Source organism: Corvus kubaryi, unplaced genomic scaffold, assembly GCF_017639235.1.
Source record: "Corvus kubaryi isolate FWS band 111438036 unplaced genomic scaffold, C.kubaryi_AGA036_p1.0 37157, whole genome shotgun sequence".
Classification (NCBI taxonomy): Eukaryota; Metazoa; Chordata; class Aves; order Passeriformes; family Corvidae; genus Corvus; species Corvus kubaryi.
The window spans coordinates 1,000,958-1,019,631 of record NW_024581041.1 but is presented as its reverse complement, the minus strand read 5'-3'; the positions used below and the strand labels follow the sequence as shown (position 1 = coordinate 1,019,631).

General features: G+C 52.9%; 2 protein-coding genes across 5 annotated transcripts in view; one reads left to right on the top strand and one right to left on the bottom strand.

Moving 5' to 3' along the window:
• Nucleotides 1-7,847, top strand: part of LOC121661472 (rho GTPase-activating protein 39-like) — a 57,098-nt gene extending 49,251 nt beyond the window's left edge. For both annotated transcript variants that reach the window (XM_042021710.1, XM_042021709.1), the window contains exons 6-10: nt 1,819-1,892; nt 3,344-3,543; nt 4,452-4,543; nt 5,040-5,209; nt 5,603-7,847. In XM_042021710.1, coding sequence (XP_041877644.1) covers nt 1,819-1,892; nt 3,344-3,543; nt 4,452-4,543; nt 5,040-5,209; nt 5,603-5,797 — 731 coding nt within the window. In that variant the 3' untranslated portion in view covers nt 5,798-7,847. The remainder of the gene's footprint in view (nt 1-1,818; nt 1,893-3,343; nt 3,544-4,451; nt 4,544-5,039; nt 5,210-5,602) is intronic.
• A 4,380-nt stretch (nt 7,848-12,227) lies between these two features.
• On the bottom strand, nt 12,228-18,519 carry FSIP2 (fibrous sheath interacting protein 2). 3 transcript variants are annotated; one of them, XM_042021708.1, is made up of 6 exons: nt 15,679-18,519; nt 15,322-15,457; nt 14,399-14,560; nt 13,914-14,003; nt 13,427-13,613; nt 12,228-13,141 (listed from the first exon to the last, which is right to left on the bottom strand). In XM_042021708.1, the coding sequence occupies exons 1-6, from the start codon at nt 15,774-15,776 to the stop codon at nt 12,396-12,398; spliced, it is 1,419 nt and encodes a 472-aa protein (XP_041877642.1). In that variant the 5' UTR covers nt 15,777-18,519; the 3' UTR covers nt 12,228-12,395. The 3 variants fall into 3 exon arrangements, with proteins under 3 accessions (XP_041877642.1, XP_041877640.1, XP_041877641.1); XM_042021706.1 differs by having other exon boundaries at nt 12,228-13,613; XM_042021707.1 differs by having other exon boundaries at nt 12,228-13,613; nt 16,329-18,519.
• Nucleotides 18,520-18,674: the final 155 nt, after the last annotated feature.

Sequence of the window (18,674 nt, the reverse complement as noted above, 5' to 3'; positions counted from 1 at the left end):
AAAACAGGCTTCAAGCAAATGTGTCTGACTGCTGCCCACGCATCAGCCGTGCAGAATCTGCAAGACACCAGTTCCTTTGCAAACATTGTTAAGCTTTTGGGGTGATTATGGGTTTCATGGCCTAATTACAGTGTGAAAAAATATTTCCTATTACTAGTTTTGAATGTGCTGCCTCCTGCATAATTCCTGGGATGCAGAGACACAGTCCAGCTTCTTTCTCTTCCTCTCTGAGAAGGGTGACACCTCACTTCAGGGTGTGTCTCACATTGGACAGCAGAAGCTGTAACCTGGCATAGTGAAGCATCACAGGGCAGCTCATTGGGTTTGTTTCCTCTAATCCTTAGACATTCCCACTGTAAGTCATGCCTAGGATTAGCAGGATTCTTGCTTACAGTGAATATTTTGCTTTAGATATTCCCTAGAGAGAAATTCCTAAAACTGGTTTTGCCTGTGGGAGATGGGAATGCTGTTGTACCTCCTCTGGCGTGGCTCCAGCTGTGTGGAGAGGCTCTGCTCCAGCTCTGAGACATTGATGGAGGAGGGGGTGCTTGTTTCATCGAGAGGAGCCTAGGACTGTGGCTTATCTGCTGACTGAGAGGACAACACATTTCCCACCTCTGAGAATTGTTGGGAAGACTTTGTGCTCCTTCTACACCGAGAGGATTTGAAGACCTCCAAGCTCCCAACCAGTGTATCTAAGCCATAAAGTGTGTGAAAGGCTGATGTGAAATGCACAGCATCTGACCAGAATGTAGACTTTCACAGCCACTAGTATTTGAACTGTGCTGCAAGCTTTGGGCCTGGCAGGGAATCAAATAGGGCAGATCTATTCACTGCTTTCAGTGAGCAGTTTGTGTTTTACTTGAACAAGAACAAAAGGCCAATGGTTTTGGAAGAACTGTCCCAGCAATCAGTGCTCTGTCATTGCAAACATTTCTCTTGGTGTCACAGGGGGATTAGCTCTGTGAATCGTGGCTGCACTTGCCTTCAGAGTTCACTGAACCAAGCACAAGCAGACCAGCTAGTCTTGTGGAGGGCAGCAGCTTTTGAGGTGCAGTTCCCAAGCTTTGGTGTGTCCCATTTTCCTTGTCTCACAGAGCATGCGTGAGCTGCAGGGTACAAACTTGGGTTGGAGAAGGCTTCAGGCAGGAACATAAGTCAGCCTTCTGCACATCTTTGGGAAGATAAGATCCCATCACCTCCCCACACCTCTTCTTGTGACCTGAGGTCACTGTTGGTGCTGGTGCTGCATCTCTGTCCCCACACACCTTTCTCCGCTGCTCCTCTCTCACTAGCAAAGGAACCAAAGCTCTTGAATAATAAACAATTGGTTTAAAACACTCTGAAACCTTCCCTGACAGGAGGCTGACTGTGTGCTCTGTGGCTGTGTTCTGGCAGGATGTAATTACCTGGCCCTGTGTCCATGAGGCACCTAACCCTGGCTGTGCTGACCCAGGCGCGTGTGTGTGTGCCCAGGCTGTGAATGCTGAATGGGTGGAGTCAGGATGGGGCAGGTACACTGCAGGTGTGAGAGGTGGAGATCTGCAGGAGTGGGGCTGGGAGGTGCAGGGCTATGAGCCTTCACTTAGGAGATGGATGAATCTTTCCAAGCCCAAGCACTGGCTTGCACTGACACTGCCTGCCATGGGACTGGGAGGCTTTAGGGTGCTCAATGCAAATTTTGGCAGCTGCAGTGGGCTGTGCATTGAGGGAGCTGCTTGTGCCAGAACGAGCTACTGTGCTGGAGCTCTCTGAAGGGCTTCAGTGAGGGGGTGCATGGTGCTGTGGGCTGACCGCTCATTTCCTCTTTCCCACCAGGTCTGCCCATTAGCACCTATGCCAAGTACTGCTACCGGAAACTCCAGAAAGTAGCTGTCACTGGAGGCAAAAAGGTGAGCAGTTGCCCTGGCTGCAGGGCCTGGGGGCTGCCTGGGGCACTCTGCTTCCCGGGTTCCTGAGCAGCTGTCTGGGGACTCTGGAGCTCACCACTGATTCAGTGACAGGAAATGGAGATAGAGTAAGCAGGGGAGGCTTGCTCAGAGTACATCTCCCCGTGAATGTGTGGGAGAGGGCTGCTGTCCAGGTCCCATCATCCTCCTGGCAGACAGCAGTGCCTGCTGTGCTGGCAGCTGCATGGCTGGGTGCTTCCTGGCCTCAGGGACAAAGACAAACCCAACATTTACCTGTCTCCAGGGTAAAGTGAGCTGTCTGTGCAGGGGGATGCCCATTATTTTGTTCCTTCAGGTGAGGGAAGAGTCTCCCTTTGCTACTGAGATCTTGTATGGGCTGGGTCTTGCAGCTGATTTATTGCAGAGTTGTTCATTCCCAGTTCAAACAGTCACGCAGCAGAGATGGCTGCTGCAGAGGGGAGTCTGTGCTCCGCATTATCCGAAAATCTTCCTGCCTTCCCTCTGCACGGTTCTGCATGTGGCCATGAAAGCTCAGCCTGTCAGTTCTAGGTCCCTGAGCCAGATCTGATCATTGGGGGTTTTTTTGTGGATTCCTCTGGGGCTTCCCTGCCTCCTGAACTTTGCATACAGCGAACAAATTAGCTGAAATACCTTGGGAGGGGTGAAGGCTCCTGGCATCCCGGCAGGGGCAAGACAGTAAACCTCCAAACACACATTGCACACAACCACAGCCCTGGCCACTGCCCCTCAGAGGGCTTGGTGGGAGCTTCCCCCTGTGTTCCCCACTTGGCTGCAGGATCACTGCTGAAGGCCACCATGCTGGGCAGCCTGTCACCCCTGCAACAGCTTGGTGCTTTTCCAAATTGCTGCCACAAGACATTCAAAGCCCCTTTCAAGTGTTGGTGTTTGTCAGAAGCAACAGGTACCAATGCCCACTCTTCAGGTTTTAGCACCTCTGAAAGGAAAGCTTTCCCTGGAGTTGGAAATACCTGGAATTCCCATCTCTAAAGGACTGTTTTTCACCTGTCCCGTGCCTGAGCATTCGCCTGGTGCTGGGCTGGGGTATAGGTGCCCTCTGCTGACCTCACCAGGGCCGGGGCTGGGCTGGGCTCTGCTCCATCCTGCCTCCTGCAGCAGCTGGAGCTACAGCCGGAGCAGTCCCCTCGCTGTGCAAAACACAGCAACACAATCTCTGCAAAAGCAGCCCAAACTCTCCAAAGTGGTCTCCTCTGCTCCTCTTGAGCCTGATGAGTAGAACCACCCCTGAGATTTTAGGCAGCAGAACAAGAGCCATGCTGCCAGGAGGCTGATGAGGTGACCACATGTGCGGTCAGCCTTTTCTGTCCTGGTCACTCACTGTCCCCATCCCCAGGTCACTCTTTCTATGTGGGCTGGGTGTGCCATGGCTGCACTAAGCTTTTCTCTGTCCTCAGGGCCTCCGCAAACCAACAGTAGAAGAGATAACGCATGCCAGGAATGCCATCGTCACGCCATCGCTCTTTGGCAGCTCTCTGGAGGAAATCATGCTGCGGCAGCAGGACATGTACCCAGGGAACAAGCTGCCCTGGGTGCAGACACAGCTATCGCAGCAGGTCCTGGCCCTGGGAGGGGAACAGACCGAGGGGATTTTCAGGTGAGCTTTTGGAGTGCTGTGCTACTTTTGAGCCACCCACATGTCAGTACTCAAAGCCAAGGAGTCAAGATTGACCTCCATGTGCTTCCTCTTCCCTGAGAATAGCACTTTGCTGTGGATTGGACAAAATCTGACATTCCCCAGGTTCAGGAATCACCTCTTGAAGTAGCCAGTTTGCATGTGTTAGCACAGAGGGCACTGGTGTAGGTGTGACAACTACATGGACAGCTCATCCCCAGGCAAGGCAGTGAGCTTTCATCAGATTTGGCAATGGTGGTTGGCCAGGGTAGGGGAGGGAGGAGCCCTGGGATCCTGGCAGAACACCTCATCTAATGCAGCACATCAGCCTTGGTGTTGCCCAAGACACGAGGAGTCAAGAGAGACACAAAATCTGTGTGGTGAACACAGGGGATTCTGCTTTGGGTTTGACTTTGTTGGGTTTTTTTTGTATGTGTGGTTTTGTTTTGCATTTAAGGTTTGAATTAGTTTTTCAGTAGCTAAACTTGATTTAAAATAGCCATTAAAAGGCTCATTTTTGCTTTGTAATGGTATATTTTTTGATAGATAGATAGATATGTGTGTGTGTATATATATATATATATATATATTTAGCCAGAGATGCTGCTCATCTTTGGTCTGAACACACTGCAAAGAAGCCTGGTTATAGAAAATAATCACTCTTGAGGACAATGGTATCTGAGCTGGTGGGAACCTTAAGACTGTGTACAGAAATAGGCACCCCCTTCTCTCTGAGGAGCTGTAGCTGCCACTGGTGCCTGAGGCCTTCTCCCTGCTCTTTCTCCCTGAGGCCCCAGAAGCAGCTTTGGAGCCATGCTTTGCTGGTCAGCTGCATCACCAAGCATATTGCCTTGCTCACTCTCAAAAGGACCTTTTCTGTGCTTCTGCAGGATACCTGGTGACATAGATGAAGTCAATGCATTGAAATTGCAGGTGGATCAGTGGAGAATCCCAAGCAGTCTCAGTGACCCCAACATACCAGGTACAGGAATATGGCAGGTGTGTTGCTGCAGCCTCAGCCGTGGTGCAGCATGGAGGGGCAGATGCAGGAGCAGCTCAGAGGGTGTGCTGCTGCTTGGGAATGTGTACACAGGCTGGCTGCACTGACTGGGAAGTTGTTCTGTGTCTTTTCACTGCCTTTCCAAACACTCTCCGTAGAGAAAACACTGGGAGTGGGGAGGAACCTCTGGCTCTGATGCAGTCAGGTTGTGCAAGCTGGGCAGAGTGGTGGGAGTCCTTCAGGTCTCATTGTCCTCTTCTTTAGGCAGCCCCAGAGCTGCTTCCTGGAGGAGCAGGTAGGTAGCAGCCAGCATTTCCCACTAACTGGCTGCCTGAGCGTTTCAGAGCCAAGACTGAATGAAGGTGAAGCAGCACAAGCACAGAATCCCTTCTTTGCCATCTGTCTCACTGCCAAGTTTGCCCCTGAAAGGGGTGGGGAAGTCACCACAGCTGTTCTCATGCACCTGCTTTCTGCCCAGCCTCTCTCCTCAAGCTCTGGTATCGGGAGCTGGAGGAGCCTGTGATCCCCCAGCAGTTCTACAAAGAGTGTATCAGCAACTATGAGAACCCCGACGCTGCTGTGGCTGTGGTCCAGCTTTTGCCAGAGCTCAACAGACTGGTGCTGTGTTACCTCATACACTTTCTGCAGGTAGGCAGCCCCATAGCCCTGCACTGGGCCAGGAGCACGTGAGGCATGGTTAGTGGGACAGCTGTGGTGGGGCCATTGGCGCGGTTTTAAGACCTCTTACCTGTATTTAAGGTGGGATGGATGGAGGGGGGTCTGCTGGCCTTGTCCCTTATGGGAGCAATAAACCCTGTTCCTGATCTTGTAGAGCCTGGGATTGGTTCCTGTCTGCCAAGGCTGCTGCTCTGTCAGTTGTCTGAGAGCACAGTGCCCTTCCCTGTGGATGTGTGGCTCTCGGGGCACTGTCCTTAAGGCAGGCCTTATCTCTGCTCTCCTTGCACCTTTTCTTGGGCCATGTGTTTGGACTTTCTTGCCCTTTTCCACTGCTCCATCTGAATGTGTTCTTGCTATCTGCAGATCTTTGCTCAGCCATCAAATGTGGGCAGAACAAAGATGGATGTGAATAACCTGGCCATGGTGATGGCCCCCAACTGCCTGCGCTGCCAGTCCGACGACCCTCGCGTTATCTTTGAGAACACGCGCAAAGAAATGTCTTTTCTCCGCATGCTTATAGTGCACTTGGACACGAGCTTCATCAAAGGGCTGGTTTGAGCCACTGGCCCCAGGGTGCAAAATGCTGCTCTGGGGAGTTGCTAGATACTTAAGTCTTCTCCCCTCCACATAGGTTTCTTCCACTGTCCTTGCTGTTGTCATGGCCTGGGTGAGCCCTTGAGCAGCTCCCAACATGACCGCAAGGACTGGACATTTCTGGAAGGCTCGGTTCTGTCAGCACCAGGAAATCCTTGGGCATGCCAGGTCAGGTTAAGCAGTTCCTGGTCTTCCAGTGTGTGAGGGGCAGTCCTCTTCCTGGGAGCCACAAGATTGGTTGCTCAGTGAAAGGGCTGTGACATGGTGTGAGGAACTGCTACATGGAGCAGTGAGACTCTCCATTTTCCTTCTGGAGGCAGAGTTGGCTTCAGGTAGGAGAACATCACTCCTGTGCTGTGGCATGAGCTGGTCCTAGGGAAGATGCTGTCTCATCAGGAATAATCCTACTGCTATGGGGACAGCCTGGTTCACCTCTGCAGAGTGTTGGCTGGAGGTGTGAGGGTTGTTCTGACATCTCACGATGCTGTTGGTAGAGGGCTGTGAAGGTGCAGAGGTTCAAGAACTGGAGAGCTGTGCAGCAGCATGTGGGACCAGCCCTGTGCTGAGTACCCACCCACACCATGGTGCTGGACACAACAGGAAGGCCACACACCTGACAACAAACAGGTAAACAACCATTTTGGCATCCTCTTAATGAGGGCCATATCTTCTGGAGCAGTGGCCCCAGTGGCCTTGCAACTCCTTTTTGCTATGGACAGCATGAGCTGACACCAGCTTTTCTGAGTAGCACCTGAGCCCATGCTCAGAGCAGCCTTCACAGCTCCGGCACTCACCTTCCTGGACCACATCCTTCCCAGCCCACTCTGCCAGGAACTAAATACCAGTTTGGCCCAACCCTTCTGGTTCAGCCCAGGTCTAAAGAAAGCCCCCACCAGTCAGAAGTGCTCCTGTGCTCAGATATGCCCTTCCAGGCAGAGCAGCAGCAGTGCTGTGTGCTTGAGAAATGCTGGTACTGCCTGTACTCAGCTGTGGTATCTATGTTCTTCCTTTGAGGTGTTTTCCTTGCTGGAGGCAAGTCTGCTGCAAAAAGATGTCTTTTGAGATTACTGATGCACTGCTAAATCTGTCAGTAGCATCCAAGGTTGCATTTGTGTTTCTGCATCCCTCTCCCTTTCCACTGGGGACCTGGGATCATCCTCTCCGGACTGCAGTGGGGAGCTGAGCCCTGCCAGCAATGAGGTTTAGAGCCGATGCCATAATCGGTACCAGTGTGGGCATGAGGTGCCATGTGCAAAGAGTGCCCCAAGCCTGTTGGCTTGCTTGGGGCTCTGTGTGACAGGGTTCCCATAGCCTATGTTCAGATAAGTTTGGAGGAACTCCAGAGCAGGAATTCAGTTTGTGCCCAGCTGAATAAAGGTTCCTTGTACCAGGTGATTCCGTGGTCCTGTGGGCCAGGAAATCTTGCTCCCTTGTCAAGATTACCTCTGTCAAACATGCCCCTGAAATGTGCCAGCATCTGTTTCACATACACACCCATCCCCATGCTTCGATGCCACTCAGCTTGCTCTGGCCTTCTGCAGTGCTAAACAACATGTTCTTCAGATGTGGAGCTACTGCCCCAGAAGTGTAGAGGTGGGCAGAGGTTACCAGCTCTGCCATGCTGTCCTGAGATTTGAATTGCTGAACAGGCTTGGGGTGTCCTGTTCCCTGCCAAGGGCTGGAGCAGCCATGTGGCACCTGCCCTCCTCTTCGGGCTGCAGGTGCCTGTGCCTGTGCCTGTGCCTGTGCCTGTGCCTGTGCCTGTGCCTGTGCCAGGCTTCACCTGCAGTCACCGTGGAGGTGATCCGTGTTACTCCTCACACTTGGCTGTGGCAGTCAATCAAACCATAGGTATTTGCTGCTAATCCAAGTAAATGCTTCTGGCCAGGGCTGCCAGACACGCTAATAAAGGACACTGGATATTATTGTCTTTGCCAACAGATTTGTAAATACCAATCAGTAAAGTAGCCTTTCCTCTGTTCTAATAGTAATAAATACAATCTCCATGGTTGTCTCTTTTGTGAATTGTCTTTTTTGTGAATTTCTGAAGCACGATTACATCTGCCTGGGGCTGCACATGTCAGGCTGAATGTCAGTGCTCTTGAGTAAGATTTGAGAATCAGCATGAAGTAAGGAAACTATGCTCTGGGCTGGTTCTATTGTTCCTAATTCTCAGGCAGCTACCAGAGGACACTCAGTGAATCTTGGAAGAGAATGGGTTGAAACAGATAAAAAGACAATACTGCTTTACATGTATATTCTGGAGCCTTTCAGCGTCATAAAGGTATGAGAAAAGTTTATGGGCAGTTGGAGGGTAAGAGAGGGATGTTCTGCTTGTGTCCCTCCACCAGAAGTTGGGAGTGCTGCAGGTGGACTGCAGGAGCTGGCCACGCAGGCATCCTCTGCATGGTCCCCTGCGCAGTCTCTGCTGATGGAGATGTGATTAATTGGGTTGTTCGGCTGACCTGATGGGGACATTTTTATGCTCAAACTGGAGCATTCTCTCATCTTTCCTCCACTGGTAGGCCAAGGAATTGCTGGGAGCAGTCCGTTGGTGCTCGAGACTGGTGCTGGTTATACAGTGTGGTGGAGCTGCGGGGCAGGTGCTCACTGTGCCACTTCAGCCACATAGAAACGAGTTCCTGCCCAGGCTCTGGCTTGTGCTGCAGGTGCTCTGGAGGTGGTCACTGTCCCGTCAGACTAGAAAAAGCTGGTGCACTTCAGACAAAGCCAGTGATGGCTGCTCTGTCAACACCAGCAGTTTAGGATCACATATCTGGCCATATCACTGGATCTTCCCACCAGTCTGGCTGGCAGAAGGATTGTAGGTGCCTGTAGGACAAGTGAGAGCAAAAGGAAGACCAGGAACATTGTAACCTCACACAGCCCTTTCCTGGAGGGACATCTGCAGCCCAATTTCTGAGTGCTCGACAAAGCTTTGCTGTGAAATGAGCCGATTTTTGCCAAATCAGAAAAGCCCACAAACCAAATGCTTCAGCTCAGGCTCCAAGACTCAAGGCTCACTCCTGCAGTCACCATGGCCTGATACCTAGATCACTTAAAAAAGTGATGCCCAGAGCAGCAGCTGGGTTTGGAACAAGCTTGCGGTTTGTTCTGGGCTTCCCTGAGCAGTGCAGTCGGACCCTGTGCCGGAGGGCGGCTGGGACACAACTCCTTGAGAGGAGGCACCAGCAGCTTGTCCATGGCCTGCTGCTGGTTGTGGGAGAGTGATGTGTCCCAATGGGGCCAGCACTCCTGCAGTGCTGGGTTCTCTTGGTGGTGCTGTTGGATTTCTCGCTGGTTTGAGTCTCCTTTTCACAGAGCCTTGCGAGAGCTTTTTGCTATGTCTGCAAACGGAAATGGTGAAAGCAGTTTTGATAGCTGCTGATAGACACATGCCCTCAGGTCTGCTGTCCATGTGGCATCTCATCTCCTGAAGAGGTTGGGCAGATGTTGGGGATCACAGGGGGATTTTGGACCTGTCTGTAGGTTCAACTTGAGATGGAGGAAGGGCTTAGCTTTGGCAGCTGCCTCATGTTTTACAGGACAGGGCAACCACAAGGCCACCCCTCCAGGTAGAGAGGTTTCCTGCTGTCTTTCCTCCCCTTGCAAATATGAAGGGTCTCCCTGCCCTTGTCCACCAGAGATACTCCATTTCTCTCTCAAACCAGAGATGCCCAGAGGTTCTGCCACCTCCTCAAAACTCCTGGGTAGCAGGAGGCCAGTTCTTAGCATAATTCTCATGTAGGTTTTTAGTCTAAATCCTTACATGGAGCTTTGCACTAAATCAGCCCTGTGGGAAGGCAGAGACCAGAGGAAGGGGCACGCCTGCCTTGGGAGCCCTGCAGCACTGGCAGGAGGCAGAGATGGGAGGCTCCCTGTCCTGATGCTGCCCCAGCATTGGTTTGATGTGGGTGCAGCACAGCACTGGCGGATTCAGCAGAACTGGCTCATGGAGACAGCACTGAGCTGGGGCTGTGCGGAGCAGGGCTCTGGCTCTGGCACACCCATGTCTGCGGGACACCCACCAACAATAAGATGGGAAAAGCTGAATTAGCTGCTGAGGTTGCTGCTTTTAGAGCTCTTGTTGCCCTACGCCATTTGTCAGCCATGGTAAATGATGGAGAGAACTGGGTGTGGGTGCAGTGGGCTGGGGAAACCAGCTCAGGCATTCATCATCCCATGACAAGGGAACAGGAAAGAGCATGGGCGCTCTGACCACATAGAGACCCTGGCAGAGTTGAGTGCTTACAGGTAGCCATGCAGGAAAGCTTTTGGGACACATGGAGTCACTCATTAGCTCGACTGCTCCTTCCAAAGCACGGAACACCAGCTGAGGACTCTGTACAGGCCACAAAGATTTGAACCTCCATCTCCTGCCCCAGCCTCAGCATAGAGCTTCCTCTTGTCATACCATTTAAACTATCCATTTTGTCTGAAGTGCTTAGTGTTTACTGGTACCATAAAGGGAGCTTGTGTCTGAGGACTGGAGGACTGTGTGACTTCAGCTGTCAGGGTGGGATGCTGGCAGAAATCAAGGCCCAAAGCCATGAAGGTGTTCAGAAACTCAAGGCTGCTCTTAAAAGCTGCAGCTTCTCCCAAAGGAGAACTAGTGGGTTACGTCAGCTCATCTCCGCTTGCAGACACATTTCCTCCATCCCATCTGTGCCTTGTCTGGTCTTTTTTTCAGATCACAAGCAAGGCAGGAGATCAGGTGGGTGGTGAGGGATGTAGAGGGTGTGGAATGGAGGAGGGAGTGGGGCCCTCCCTTTTCAGTGAGCCACTGCCTCAGCTGTGATGTTCGGCTTCCCTGAAACAACCTGGCCTTGGTGCCTGCTGGGGAAAACAAGGATACTGCAACTGCATACAGTCCATGGGCACTGCGTTGAGGCAGCTGAGGGCTCTGGCTGAGGTCTAGGGGCAGGAGAAGACTAAACCCTGTGGGCACAGAGCCCTCTCCTTCCCACTGCCATGCAGGCCCCAGGGTGGCCAGGCAGGGAGGAGTGGAGGGTCTCAGTCAGGGAATTGCTCCAGCCAGGCACGGAGGCTTTGGTGACTGCTCGCTGGGGCTGCTCCTTGGGTGCTTTGCCCTGCCACGAGTGTGATTGTCTCTTCTGGAACGTGGGGCTGCCAGCACGGGCAGTGTCGACAGCGGAGCTGCTGAGCTCGGGGCCAGCTCCCCAATAGCACCACTATAGCCAGACCCTTGAGGGGAAGGAGCTGAGGGACACCTCACTGGGAACTTCCTCTTTCTCAGGAATGCTGCCTAATCACAGACCTTTGCCCTTGGGCCTCTGCCTGAGCTGGGTCAGCCATTTCTGTGATGATGGGGATCCTGGCCCCTGCCCACACACTGACTTCCTCTCCTGACCTGCCTCATCACTGTATGATTTTCCAGTGCTCATCTGGTCACTGTCATTGTCCCTGCTTTGCTCCCATTTACCACTGGCCTGTCCTGTGCTGGATAGGTGTACTAGTTTGAAAACAAACCAGTGGGAGATTCCAAGTTAGAACTACAATTTAATAGGAAAATTAAAATAAATGCAGAAAACACTGGCTTAAACTGCCAGTCAGGATACAACCTGACACCCTGTTGGTCAGGGTGGTGGTAGCAGTCCGATTAAATGGTGGCTGCAGTTAAAGTGATAGATGTGGTTCTGTCAAAGCAGTGATCCTGTAGAAGGGCCTGGTGTTCCTCTGAAGGTCCAGTGGTGGTTATGTAACTCCTGTCCTCTGGGAATCCAGTAGGTGAGGGCTGGCTGTGGTGTTCCAAACCCCAGATTATATCCAGGTAGGAATGCTCAGTTCCTCCCCCTGGGCGGAGCATCTCACAGTGGGATGATGTAATTCTATGAGTCATGTGGTGAGGCTGGATGGCCCAGTAACAGAAGGTTTCTCTCCGGAGGGAGTTATCACGGATGTATCATAGAAGAGATAAGGAACACTGCCCCACCTGCTTTAACAGCTTACGAAGATGATAATACAATACATACTTTTGGTTACATCTTACAGTGTAACCTAAGACAACAGGGCAGTGCCTTGCCAGCTCGGTTCGCGCTGACCTGTTCTGTCACAGCTCCTGCTGTTCCCTGACGGTGAGTCCTGTGGAGTGCACAACTCTGCTCATGTTGAGCATAAATAAAGGTTTTACAGGTGACACCTGAACTCCTTCCCAGAGAAAGCAGAGAAGGTCCAAACCCATCCTTCCACTCACCCAACAACAAAGCTTGCTGAACAAGACAAGAATGCTAGCTACTCCTTGCCTCCCTATCTCAAATTCCCTATAAAATTTGGCCTCAGCATGACAGAGGCTAAAGAAGGGAAGATAGAACAGGTTACAGTAGGGAAAATGCCCAGAGACAGTATGGTCTGGTTTGAAGAAAGCACGAACAAGGCCTTGGAAATAAACTCTTTATTGCCAGCACAAGGATGTGGTCTGTGTTTGCTGTCTGGGGGCTCTTCAGCTCTCCAGTCACACACCTCGCTTACCTCAGATGAGCTTTGGGTGCTCTGCTCTGTGCCGTGCTCTGGCCTGGGCTGGAGGGATGGGCTGTTGGGAAGACTATGGGTCCACAGAAGGGAGAGTGTCCTCAGCAGCACAGCTCTCCATTCTGCCTTGGCATGTGGATGGGTTTGCGACAGACCCTTGAAAATTCTCTTCGGGGGCTGGTGCAGGCCCAGGTTGACAGACCCGCTCTAACACTGAGTCAGCAATCTGATTTGCCATAGTCCTTACATCCAAAGTGCTGGCTAAGGCTGTTGACTCTAGGTTCATTTTTCTTTCCATGTTCTTCTTCACTGTTGCACAATCCTCAGGCTCCATGGTTTTGGCATACCCAGCCCCTTCTGCAGTGGCAGGCAACATTGCTTTCAGGCTCTGCTGTTCATATGCTCTGGGGAGTCCTTGTCCTGCTTCCGTGGCCTGCCTTGGAAGTGTCTGGGATGGCCGCAGTTGTCTGTTGGAGACATTTCCCCCAGGAAGCTCCAGGATTTCAGCGTACTCAAAGCTAGTGTCTTGCTCAAACTGAGGAGTTACAAAGGATTCCAAGGTGCAGTGAACACTCTCAAAAACTTCTCTGGTGAGTGTGTCAAGGGAAGTCTGTGAAAGCGTTCTCTCTGCAGTGGCTGTTTCAGTGTCCTTGGATTTGTCCGCTTGGGTGGCGCTTCCAGCAATAGGCAGCTCTTTCCACCCGGCTGCCACCCCTGGCTCAGAAGCTTTGGGTGTGCTGGATGCCAGATGGTCCCTCAAGATCTCCAACACTGTTGCTACAAGCTCTTTTGCCATCATTTCCATTTTCCAGCTGTGATCTAGAGAAGCATCCAAAAGTTCTACTCTCATGCTGCTGCTTGAAAGTCTTCCTCTGATTTCCCTCTGTAAAAAGCTGACATGCTGATTCCCAGAAAACTTCAGCCTGTCCAACACTCTGTGCACCACAATGTCAGCCAGCTCTTCAAGCTTCTTGGCTTCTGCTGCAGTTGGTTGCTCAAACACAGCATTCAACAAGCCATTGACAATGCCATCTGGCTTCCTCTGGGAGTCAGCAGCAGTTTTGACCCTACTGGGCAGTTTGGCATCCTCCTGGCCCAACTTACCTCTGGAGTAAATTTGGCCCTCATCCAAAGCTGCTCTCCTTTTTCTGTATCCCCCTGATTTTCTGCTCTTGGGTGGGGGTAGGCTAGAAGATTTTTGAGGCTGCAGCCGCCGCTTCCCCCAGCAGGTGGTGGTTCCTGGCAGTTTGGGGCCATCCTTTAATTTGGCCAGGGGTGACAGAAGCCCTTCCTGAAAGGTGATACCAAGCTGGGGCTCATGTTGTCTGGACAACCTGCTTCAGCCAGGCCACGAGGGCAGGAGAGAAGGGCTTCCCTCATCCCTGCGCGTGCCTGCACGTGGCCCTGTTCCCCTTGCCCAGCCCAGCGCCCTGCGCTGGCTCAGCTCCCAGCCGCTGAGTCCTTTCCCCACCACTGCGCCCGGCCCAGCAGCACAGCCCTCCTCTCTTCTGCACTGACCACGTCCCCCTCAAGGAACGCCCCAGCCCTGGGCACCGCCATCCCATGCCCCTGAACACCCCACTCTGCCTACCTCTTGCTGCCCCAAGATCTGTTCTGCCTCCAGCTTGAGCCTGGTCAGGTACTGCCTGTACTCGTTGAAGTCCTTCACAGTGCAAACCACCTGTGGAGGGACGAGGGCAGAATCCCCCAAGCACTGTCAAGCCATGCAGATGGCCATCCCCAAAACAGCCCAGCCCCAGTGGGAGGGAAGCTGCCCCCAAGCCCTCCCCCCTGCCCCGGTGTCAGGGCCCCTGATGTCCCCCCAGCCAGGGCTGAGTGGGGCTCCTTGCCCTGGCTCCAGGCCTCGCCCTGGCTGCCTCCTCCTCACGAAGGGAGCATGGGACAGCCTGAGAAGGGCAAGACTGGGACTTGCCAGGGGGATGTTGGTGCTGCTCCTGCTCTCAGGGACAGCAGCACATGGCCCTGCCCTCTGGCAGCAGCAGGCAGCTGCAGCAAGGGCTGTGTGAGCCCCGCTTGAAGAGGGCTGTTCTTGATCAGCCTGATATCCAAACCTACCTTGTTGTCACAGGTGACAACGCCCTGTTTCTTCAGCATCCGCAGGATGTCCTTGCGCTTGTGGTAGTCCCGAAGGCTGGGGTCATGCAGGCAGTTGTATTTCAGGCTGAATTGGTGCAAGTAGGGATCATCCAGATTGAAATAAGGATATGGCGGGGGGAGCTGTAAGAGAGAGTTTCCAGAGTATGAAATAGGCAGGAGAGAGCAGCAAAGAGGTACCACATGGTACTTGTGAAAAGGTGAAGGCCTTCTCCATCCTTCTGTAGGCACAGAGACCTGCACAGACAGACTACAGGGGCCAGGCTGGGCTGTGATGGGTTAGGGAGAGAAGACAAACCCCACCAGAAAATAGGTATCTTAGGCCACCAGGAAGAACTGCAGACCCATCCACAAATGAACCTTCAAAGGCTCAAATGCAGCCAGTGTAGAATGGATGAAACCAGTCTCTTTGGGTTGGCAGGCCCAAGGGCTGTGTTGGCTGCCTTTGCCTACAGAAAGACTCTACCTTGGGAAGGTGCAGTGCAAGCTGGACAACAACAGTGCATGTATTCCCCAAGCAGAGAAGCCCAAGCTATTCCTAGGGTGCCAAGAAGGCAAGCAGGAGAAGATTGGAATCTCCCTCAAAGGTGCCCCAGGGCCTGTCTTGACATTGTGGGATGAGCTTCGTTGCCCTAGCACCCAGACACACACAGCTGCCTGCTGCAGGCAGGGGCCCAGCCTCACACATGCACAGTGCCAGAAACCAGTGCCAAGATGGACAAGTGCTTTTTCCTCTGAATTCTGGTAGCCTGGAGCTTTCCTTGCCCACCCTGTCCAATTGAAGGGCTGCAGCTCCTTCTATAGAGCAGGTGGCCACAAGAACATCTCTGCATGATGGGACTCTTTGAAAGAGGAGAGATATTCTACCCTTCTACTCCCTCTACCTTTTCACCCAGCTTTCCCCTGAAGAAGACAGGCTTGGATCCAGGTGCCACAGGGATCTTGACTGTGAGTGGGAGGTTCAGCAGTTCAGGGTCCATTTTCCTGGTATCTCTTTCTCCTGGATGTGGTCTTCCAGGGCTGAGATGGAAAGACACAGACACCCAGGTGTTGCTCAATAAGCCTCCTGCACAGCAGTCCTGAGGCCCTAGAGCATCACCCTGTGTCCCAGGCTACCCAGCAGAGCCCTCTCTGTCGGCCCACTGCTCTCCTCCCCCCTAATTCCCAGTGCACTCAGCAGTGCCTCTGCCTTTTGGCAGGACACCAGCAGTGAGATGGAGCTCCACAGCTCCTTCCAAGACCTCTCATGGTGTTGTGATCCCACGTTGACTCTTGCTCCAACAGAGACACAACAGCTGGTCTCCTGGCTAAATATAGCCATGGGGCATTGTTGCATCATGGTGATGTCACATCACTGCATTGTCACATCACTGCGCTGGCACTGCGTCACACAGAAACTGCCCATCACACCCGGGGGGGAGGGGTGACCTCCTGGAGGCCCCTTTGGACAGCCCTGTGGGCCACCCCCTCCATGGGACCCGGCTGTGAGAGCTCCTGTTCACAGGCCCCTTCCCCCCTCCCCTGTCCTGTCATTCTGTGAGGCAAAGTGTCCTTGACAGCAGGAAGGAATGGAAGGAATTGCCACACCAAAGATGCCCAGTTTGGGCTCTGCTTTTCCCCCTTTCCCTTTTTAGACCTTCTTCCCTGTCATGGCCAAGCAGCCACAACTGGGGAAATTGCAGCAAACTGGATATTTGGCCCATCCCTGGCAATATCTAATTCCTGATTCACGTCTTGAGAAACGAGTGAATCGAGTAGAGAAACACAGGCTGAGGGAAAGCCCTCTCCTTCCCTTTTCTCAGGCTCCCCTTCAGCCCAGGCACCTTTCTGCCACCTTCTCAGTCTCCCCTGCCCTCGTTTCTGCTGTTCCCCATCTGCTGTCACTTCCTACCCCTTCTTGGCTGCATTTGGTGAGGTCTCCGGTGCCCATTCCTCCAGCCCGTCTGGTTCCTTGGGGCAGCTTTTGCACTGCAGAGTCCTGCCAGCCTCGCTCCTTGCACAAAGGCAAGAGACAGGCAGAGCAATCTGTTGGAGGTGCAGTGATTACCACGGGTCTCTTGGGAAACAGCGAGGGGCACAGCCCAGGGATGGTGTCCTCTCCTCACAACGCAGTTTCTGGCACACGCTCCAGCTGCAGCTCTTCTCCAGCTCGCCAGGCGGAGGAGCAGCATCGGCTGCGCCCCAGCTTCCCTGTGCCACATGTCCTGCCCAGCCGCAAGGGCTGTGAGCCCTGCACCACATTCAACTGGCATGGACTGTGATATTCCCAGCATGGTGACATCCCTGCAGGGAAATCCACTGAAGTTCACAGCACAGAACTGGAGCAGCTCAGCAAGGGCAAGAGGAAGGAGGTCTCTGCCCAAAATCTTGGCAGGGTCTGATGAGCAGAGAGGGTAAGAGGAAAGCAGTGCTGCCTGCCTCCGTTCTCACCAGTGTGGGCTCCTTCCTGGGCTGCAAAGCTTAGTTTGTCCAAATTTACTACTTTCTTTGATGTGTGGGGAAACACTGGGCCTGAACTGATCCAGCTGATCCAAGCAGGGTCTGTCTGTGACCCGCATCAGAACAAGCAGAGACCAGCCAGGTATCTGTGGCGGAGCACCGTTCCTGTTCCCTGGGAAGGGCTGCCGCTCTGTGGCCAGCCAGAACAGGCAAGTATGGCAAATATCTGAGCATTCCTAATCATTTTAACCATGGACACTTACATCAGATAGAGAAGCTGGACCCCTGTACAGCAAACAAGGAGAAATATCACAAACTGGCACAGACACAACCCTGAACTGCCAAAAGCCATGTGCTCTCAGTGGGAACAGCAAAGCAAAGGATTCCAGTGGGCTCTAGGAACACCCGTTTCGGAGGAGAAGGAAGTGGTTCTCACGGCAGGTGTGCTAAGAGCCTGTAGTTTTTTTCAAGTGATGAAACTCCAGAATGAAATATAGTGCTGTCAAAAAACCCATTACACAAACACTATACTGATATTTTGGTAAAATAAAATAAATTTCTATTTCTCTCAAAACTTTAGAGTTATTTTCCAGCTGCTTTCTATTTTAATTCTTTCAGCAATTTTTTTTTCTCTTCTAGAAACCTGTGATATTAAGACCCCTTGTGAGATTTCAAGGTTAAAATATAAATCCAAACTCAAAACTGTATTTTCAACCTTTTTTTTTTTCCCCTGTTGCAGTATTATTAGCAGGCCACTCTGCTACCACAGATTCCCAGCACACAGTTCACAGGCTCTGTCAGAAAAGCACTAGCACATACTGCTGTACAGTGACAGGGACAGTCTGCTTTAAACCATCCTTTGTGCTCTCTGGGTCCTGCGATGCTTGTGGCAGTGGGCTGAGGCTGATGTCAAAGAACCAGCCAGATTTCTGCAGCAACAGCAGTTCTTGCAGCTGGAGGAGAAGGAAGACAGAAGGGAAAAGCACTTGAGCCGTGTTGTGTCTTCCTCCAAAGCCCAACAGCACCTGCAGCCCTGGCACTATGTTTGTGGACGCCTTGGCCACAGCAGTTACTCTTTCAATCACGAAACCTGACAGGCAGCAATCCTCTGCTGGTCTGTGGCCTCTGAGCAGAAATTCAAGGATTATCCCAGGAAACCTACCTGAACCAGGGAGAATTTATCCACTCACAGTCACACACACTGTAATATTTGACATTAAGAATTCCAGCGTGCATAGATTTTTGCTCTTCTGTGGCAATCTAGTTTGGGCTTTAATCTAGCATAAAACTACCAAAAAAAGAGAAAATAAAATGAATTTGCTCCTGACCAGCTCTGTTATCCACAGCAGAGCCCGCAGTCCCTTTGGCTGTACCAGAGGGTGAACAGGGCTCAGGGACAGTGACGATCCCCTCGGATGGGCACTGCTCAGGCTCACCCGATCCCGGGCACGTGGGACACCAGTAGAAGGCACCGAGCCCAGCCGGCGGTGGCTGCGACAGCCAGGGGTGGGTGCGCGGACGAGCGCCCGCATCCCGGCATCCGCCTCACGGGGGGCTCAAGGGGTCAGTCAGGCCGCCAACTCTCCCCTGTATTTCAGCCCTGTGCCACCCCCGCGCTCACGCTCCCCGCAGGGCACTGTGGCCGTGCTGTGGGCGGAGCTCCCCCGCTCCGAGACCACGGCCCGCTCCCCCCGCCCCGGCAGCACAGCCCGGCCCGGCGGGGCCGCTCCCCGGGGGTCCCTCGCCAGGGCCGCCCCCTCGCCCCCGCCTCAGCCCCGTCCCCTGCGCGCGCCCTCCG

Coding starts and splice junctions, on each gene's coding strand:
- FSIP2 (XM_042021706.1), bottom strand. CDS start 15,776: ATGATGCAACAATGCCCCATGGCTATATTTAGCCAGGAGACCAGCTGT. Junction 14,561..15,321: donor GGGGAAAGCTGGGTGAAAAG/GTAGAGGGAGTA, acceptor TCTCTCTTACAG/CTCCCCCCGCCATATCCTTA. Junction 14,004..14,398: donor TTGTCACCTGTGACAACAAG/GTAGGTTTGGAT, acceptor GTCCCTCCACAG/GTGGTTTGCACTGTGAAGGA.